General features: G+C 51.3%; 1 protein-coding gene across 1 annotated transcript in view; it reads left to right on the top strand.

Annotated features, from left to right (window-relative positions):
* lrig2 (leucine-rich repeats and immunoglobulin-like domains 2) overlaps nt 1-7500 on the top strand; it is a gene marked incomplete at its 3' end in the record, with an annotated part of 16936 nt that overhangs the window by 8335 nt on the left and 1101 nt on the right. Inside the window, exons 12-17 of the mRNA XM_084441329.1 lie at nt 54-365; nt 1005-1286; nt 3316-3759; nt 4359-4511; nt 5849-5989; nt 6870-7193. Coding sequence (XP_084297455.1) covers nt 54-365; nt 1005-1286; nt 3316-3759; nt 4359-4511; nt 5849-5989; nt 6870-7193 — 1656 coding nt within the window. The remainder of the gene's footprint in view (nt 1-53; nt 366-1004; nt 1287-3315; nt 3760-4358; nt 4512-5848; nt 5990-6869; nt 7194-7500) is intronic.

Here is a 7500-nt window from a genome sequence, read left to right as displayed (position 1 = left end):
TCTCTCTTCTCTCCCTCTCTCTCCTCTCTTTCTCTCTCTCCCCCCCCCACCAGATGACTTCCCGAAGCCCCGGATCACGGCCCACCCGGAGACGTCGACGGCGCTGCGCGGCTCCAACGTGACGCTGGGCTGCCTGGCGGCGAGCAGCAGCGACTCGCCCATGACGGCGGCGTGGCGCAAGGACGGCGAGCTGCTGTACGACGGCGAGGTGCGCACCTACGCCCGCTACCAGGACGGGCAGCTGCTGCACACCTCGCTGCTGCGCCTGCTCAACGTCAACTTCACCGACGAGGGGCGCTACCAGTGTGTGGTGTCCAACCACTTCGGCTCCAACTACTCCAACCGGGCCAAGCTCACCGTCAATGGTGAGGAGGAGGGGGGGTCTTCTTTCCTTCGTAGGGTGGTCTGGTTTTTTGTTGTTGTTGACAAATGGTGACTCACATTGATTTGTTTCCTTTTGTCTTTTTTTTTTTTTTACCTGCCTGTCCGTTTTAGTGTGATGCTTTTCATGCCGAGTTCACGCTGATAGTTTTCAGTCATGTTCTACGGTCAGTATGACTTCATCTAATGCTGTCATTGTGTTTTGCCTCTCCGATCTCCTCTCTCTATCCCTCTCTCTCATTCTCCCTCTCTCCCTCTGTCTCTCTCTCTATCTCTCTCCCTCTGTCCTCTCTCTCTCTCTCTCCCTCTTTCTCTCTCTCCCCCTCTCTCTTTCTCTCTCCCCCTCTCTCTGTCTCCTTCTCTCTCTCTCCCCCTCCCTCTGTCTCCTCTCCTTCTTTCTCTCTCCCTTTCTCTCTCCCTCTCTTCTCTCTCCCTCTGTCTTCTCTATCTCTTCTATCTCCCTCTCTGTCTTCTCTCCCCCCCCCCCCCCCCTCTCTCTCTCTCTCTCTCTATCTCTTCTCCCTCTCTCTCTCTCTCTCTCCCTCTCTCTCTCTCTCTCTCTCTCTCTCTCTCTCTCTCTCTCTCTCCTCTCTGTCTCTCTCTCTCCCCCCCCCCTCCCTCAGAGCTGCCGTCCTTCCTGAAGACCCCCATGGACCTGACCATCCGGACCGGCACCATGGCCCGTCTGGAGTGTGCGGCGGAGGGCCACCCCTCCCCCCAGATCGCCTGGCAGAAGGACGGGGGCACCGACTTCCCCGCCGCCCGCGAGCGCCGCATGCACGTCATGCCCGACGACGACATCTTCTTCATCGCCAACGTGAAGACGGAGGACATGGGCGTGTACAGCTGCACCGCCCAGAACGCGGCCGGCAGCCTGTCGGCCAACGCCACGCTCACCGTGCTGGGTAGGGCCGTCCGTCTGTGTGTCCGTCCGGCTGGTCATTATGAACAGAATCACACGGCCCTGAGTTTAAACCTCGCCACGGTCATCGCGCATGTCAGCTGTTCATAACGCTCTGTCTTCTTGAGTTAATTCAGACCACCCTGGACTTTGCATAATCCACTTCACTGCTGTCGGGTCAAAACATTGCATCTCCATTTTTATTTTATTTTTTTACATCAATTGAAAGCTGGACTACCCTTCACAACCTCTGAACACCTCCCAGCTCTGGGACCAATCAAATGTTTCTGGCCATCTCATCATATGTGAATTAATGTCCAAAAACATAGACTGTGCTGTAAGCTTTTTGGAGATGCGGTACAAGGTGTTGATCTGACAGCAACGACTTGTGTTTTGGATTTTGGACTAGTGATGATTTTCAAATGAGGAATGTCTGTTCAGGGACGCACCGATGCATCAGCCGGACATCGGCTTGGTCGTTATGTTGACCGCCATCGGCACAAAAAAAGACATTCACCGATGGCAGTGTCCCATGTTTGTGTCACACCAGTTAAGGCTATTGTTTAGGGCTGACTGTGATCTATGGTCGATTGTTAGGTCGAAATCCGACCAAGATTGTACTGGTCGAGCAATCGCAAAGGTTATACTTTGTTAGACAAAAAATCCATATTTGTGAAACGGCGTTTTGAATTAGCCTTCCTTGACATGGAACATAATTTTACAGCCCTGAGTGTGATATGCTCTCTCTCCCTACGAGTCACACACACAGGAGGGGAACAGGGGCGCAGCCTGTCCCTCCCGCTCGCAAAGTCAGCCCTCACTTTCTTAATTAGGATTTGCATTAAGATATCCGGTCGAACATCCTGGTTTTCCTAACTCTGTGTCGGCTGTATAGGCTAATGTTATTGCGGAAGGCAATTTCATAAGCACCGTTTTCATTAAATGTTCTTTCATAGCCAACACCACACAACAAAGTAAGCCTGAATGAACCCCACAAAGAAAACGTCTGTAATAGGCTGCAATCTTACAAGTTGAAATAGGCTGTTGTTTTAATAGGTTGTTTTTGTTGCTGTTCATTTAATATCGACGTTAAAGGCTTTAGGCTGTAAAAGAGAGAAATGAATGTGAAGCCCATTTGTCATTGCCCGTTAATGTTCTTTTGATTTATGATTTATTTTGATTATTACCGAGGCCTACTACTATAGCTCCACAATAATGACGATTATGATCAAATTAAATTACGTAATGGCAGCGCATTTAAATCATTTGGATGGATGTAGGCGGCCTGAAACAATGGGATCATATATCCTAGTCTGGCGCAAACTCAGGTTCGAAGGATTCCGGCCTACTGGGCCTCAGGCCTGCATGAACAAGACTCAATTATATCCTAAGAAAATACCATAGAGAATAACTTATGCCGAATAACCAATTACTACTTAGTTACTCATGAATATTAAAGAATAATCGGATTCATTTAGAAATGTAAAAAAAAAAAAAAAAGAGGCCAAAATGGAGCTGCAGATTGGGAGGAGATGTGAGGTAGGAGGACGTTATTTGGTGTGTTTTGTTGATCTAGCCTAGCGTGCTCTGTAAGCAGCGCTGGGAGGCTGTATCCGTCTCAGTCGGCTAGATGGAGGTGCAGCGCTCACTCCCAGCAGAACCTTCTATTCCAGCCACACTGTGGACGCCGTTTAGCTTTGCACACAAATGTACAGTATTGGCTGATCTCAAAATATGATGCCAGAAGTAGTTCACACCTAGATAACGGTATTATGCACATGTGGAAAAAATGGACGTTTTGGAACCAAACCCTTCATAGTTTCCCTGGCACAAAAGAGGGAATAATAAAAAAACATCAGCCATCGGTCGGATAGTTATGTTATTTTAAGTTTATTTTTAGTTATTGTTATTTTAAAAATCGGCATCTGTCCAGAATTTTGCAGTCGTTGCATCCCTATTAATGTTACATGTTTCATTTATGCCCCCCTCTCTTCCTCCTCGTCCTCCTCCTTCTCCTCGTCCTCCTCCTCCAGAAACCCCGTCCTTCATGCGCCCCCTGGAGGACCGGACGGTGGCGCGCGGCGAGACGGCCGTGCTCCAGTGCATCGCCGGCGGAAGCCCCGCCCCCCGCCTCAACTGGACCAAGGACGACGGGCCGCTGGTGCTGACGGAGCGCCACTTCTTCGCCGCCGCCAACCAGCTGCTGATCATCGTGGACGCCGGCCCCGCCGACGCCGGCAAGTACACCTGCATCATGTCCAACACGCTGGGCACGGAGCGTGGACACATCTACCTGGGCGTGGCGCCCTCGGCCAACTGCGACCTGGCGGGCGGCGGCTACGAGCAGGACGGCTGGACCACGGTGGGCATCGTGGTCATCGTGGTGGTCTGCTGCGTGGTCGGCACCTCGCTGGTCTGGGTCATCGTCATCTACCACATGAGGAGGAAGAGCGAGGACTACAGCATCACCAACACAGGTGTGTGTGAGTGTGTGTGTGTGTGTGTGTGTGGGGGGGGGGGGGTGGTTGTGTGTGTGTGTCTGTTTGTTTGTGTGGGAGTGCATACAGTGTGTGTGTGTGCGTGTGTGTGTGCGTGCGCATGTTTGTGTGTAGCACGTTTTTGAGTGTCCTGACAGGGCTCCCAGTTTTTCCATCATGTAAAGTCAAGCAGTCTGTATTTGCTACAGTTGTGTCTCTCTCTTGTGTGTGTGACTCCACTGATGGATTCAAGCAAACCAGGTTTATTTTTAGAGGGACTGTGCACATTAATCAATGTTTAGTAAAAGTCATCCTTGAGGTCCCTGGGCAGGTTAGTAAAAACACTTAAAATAACAATATAGACAAAGTTCAATTCAATTCAAAAATATTATTTAATTGATTAATGCAATTCTTGAGGCTGTAATAGTGAAAAAAGCATCCAACAACATAGAACGAACAGTACGCAACAGTGACGGCACAAACAGCAGTCACCATACAACACAGCCAGTTATCCCAGTCCTTAGTGCACAAGTGTGCACTAGTGGCCGGCGGAACGCACTGATTCAAACTAAGCGTTTGAAAATGTGTGTGCGTTTCAGATGAGATGAACCTGCCGGCGGACATCCCCAGCTACCTGTCGTCTCAGGGCACGCTGTCCGAGCCCCCGGAGGGCTACAGCAACTCAGAGGCCGGCTCCCACCAGCAGCTCATGCCCCCGCTCTCCAACGGATACGTGCACAAGGGCACCGACGGTGGGTCACCGTGCATGCTCTACTGACCACTGGGCCGGGCGTCAATACTCTGGGAATACACCTCTACTGACCGCTGGGCGTCAATACTCTAGGAATACACCTCTACTGACCGCTGGGCGTCAATACTCTAGGAATACACCTCTACTGGTCACTGGGCCGGGTGTCAATACTCTAGGAATACACCTCTACTGACCACTGGGCCGGGCTTCAATACTCTAGGAATACATCTCTACTGACCACTGGTCACTGGGCCGGGCGTCAATACTCTAGGAATACACCTCTACTGGTCACTGGGCCGGGCGTCAATACTCTGGGAATACACCTCTACTGACCGCTGGGCGTCAATACTCTAGGAATACACCTCTACTGGTCACTGGGCCGGGTGTCAATACTCTAGGAATACACCTCTACTGACCACTGGGCCGGGCGTCAATACTCTAGGAATACACCTCTACTGACCACTGGGCCGGGCGTCAATACTCTAGGAATACACCTCTACTGGTCACTGGGCCGGGCGTCAATACTCTAGGAATACACCTCTACTGACCACTGGGCCGGGCGTCAATACTCTAGGAATACACCTCTACTGACCACTGGTCACTGGGCCGGGCGTCAATACTCTGGGAATACACCTCTACTGACCGCTGGGCGTCAATACTCTAGGAATACACCTCTACTGACCACTGATCACGGGGCCGGGTGTCAATACTCTAGGAATACACCTCTACTGGGCCGGGCGTCAATACTCTAGGAATGCACCTCTACTGACCACTGGGCCGGGCGTCAATATATATGGGAATACACCTCTACTGACCACTGGTCTCTGGACCGGGAATACACCTTTCCTTTTTCTAGGGCTGGGTATCGGCAAGGACCTCATACCCAATACATGCGTACGGTCCAATACATGTTGCGATACGTTGCGCTACTCTACATAATTTGTATAAAAAAATAAATAAAATCAAGTCCATCCCCCGCTCGCTGGAGGTGATCCTGAGGGTAGAGGGAATGTACAGACATTTTAAATCCATTAAAAACACAAATAATGTATCGATGATAGAATTCAATCATCGATACATTATTCTATTATATTCCAAAAAAAACTAAAGTAACTTTTTAATCTACTGTACCGCGGAAAATTTATACAGTATCGTGGGAACAAATATTGCGATTTATTGCTGTATCGATTTTATTGCACGCTGCTCAATTCCACACTTCCTCTGGTAATAACCATGTTTTTAGGAGAGGCTAGAGAGTAATAGTATTGTGTGCGTGTGTGTGCCTGTGCGTGTGTGTGCGTGTGCCTGTGCGTGTGTGTGTGTGTGTGCGCGTTGCAGGTGTGTGTTATGGAGACACGGGCAGCGAGGTGGATGCGGAGGGGGGCGGGGGGCTCCACTGCAGGGTGGGCTCTCTGTTCACCGGGAGGAGCAGCTTCCACCCTGGGGACCCCCGAGAGGCCCTGGCTGCTATACCGACCGGTGAGGAACCACACACACACACACACACACACTCACTCTGGAGCATAGGCGCACACCACACACACACAGCTGGTGTACACACACTCTGAAGCATAGGCGCACACCACACACAGCTGGTGTACACACACTCCGAAGCATGCACGTACACCACACACACAGACCCACACACTGCTGGTGTACACACACTCTCAAGCATGCGCGCGTACCCACACATGCATGCACGTGCACACTCACACACACACACACACCAATATTATCCGATACGGCTGGAATTCTCACACACGCGCCTCTTCCATTACCATTATCGACTTCCTCAACGTGTAGCTTGTCTGGGTGATTCATGTCAAGAGCACTACGGAGGTAAGATATGATATACTGTGACTTTAATAATCCCTAGAGGGGGAAATATGAGCGTTACAACAGCAGAAAAACGCAACAGAAGAGGTACAGAATAAAATCAAGAACCAAGAGTCATAATATATATTTGTATTTGCATAATATAACATTTCCGATGACATCTTTGTCATTGTTTTTATTGTTGCTGCTTGTTTTGTAATCTCGACTACATTGAAAATGAGGACCTGTCCCTCAATTGTGTTCCCGAGAAACTAAATAAAAGGTTATGATGAATATAACAACACAAAATATGTGAATTCAATACATAAGAACTGCTATAATTGAATACTACAATAAGTGACACAAAAGTGACAAGTAACAGAAGAGGGGTCTCAGGCACTGTTGTTATATAGTCTGAGTGTTGTTATATAGTCTGAGTGTTGTTATAACGCCTGGGCCTGAGGCCTTACCAGCCAATCAACAGTTCTACTGACAGGAGAGTGAGAGTCTTGTGCGTTGACGTCTTGGACCGTCTGTCCACCAGGTGGCGCCGGCCCGCTGGTGATCTGCTCCGACTGCTACGACAATGCCAACATCTACTCCCGCACGCGCGAGTACTGCCCCTACGCATACCTGGCGGAGGACGACCCACTAGACAAGGCGCTGGCCGGCGTGCCGCCCGCCCCGCCCCCCGGCGGCGGCGGTGGCGAGGCCTTCGGGGGCGGCCACGCCCAGCACGAGGACACGGCCCTAGAGAGCCTGGTGAGCAGCTGCGACTCGTCCGTCTACCTGACCAGCCACCGCAACCACCGCCGGCTCGGCGCCCACGGGAGCCCGCACGCTGCCGCCCCCGAGCACTTCAGCAACGGTGAGCAGACCGGGGCCGAGGGGTGGGGTTAGGGTGGGACGCTGGTCTGGACCGGGGCCAAGGGGCGGGGTTAGGGTGGGACGCTGGTCTGGACCGGGGCCGAGGGGCGGGATTAGGGTGGGACGCTGGTCTGGACCGGGGCCAAGGGGCGGGGTTAGGGTGGGACGCTGGTCAGATTCCGTCGGTATTAGCGGTTCTGCTTATCGCTCCGGCGCTGTATTGATTCCCGGAGGAAGAGTCGGCCTGCGCAGGAGCGTTCATTATCTCGTTTATCATCTTGTTTATTATCTCGTTTATTATCTCTGAG

This window comes from Borostomias antarcticus (assembly GCF_949987555.1).
Source record: "Borostomias antarcticus genome assembly, chromosome: 7".
In the NCBI taxonomy this organism is placed as follows: Eukaryota; Metazoa; Chordata; class Actinopteri; order Stomiiformes; family Stomiidae; genus Borostomias; species Borostomias antarcticus.
This window is presented reverse-complemented; position numbering and strand designations above follow the sequence as displayed.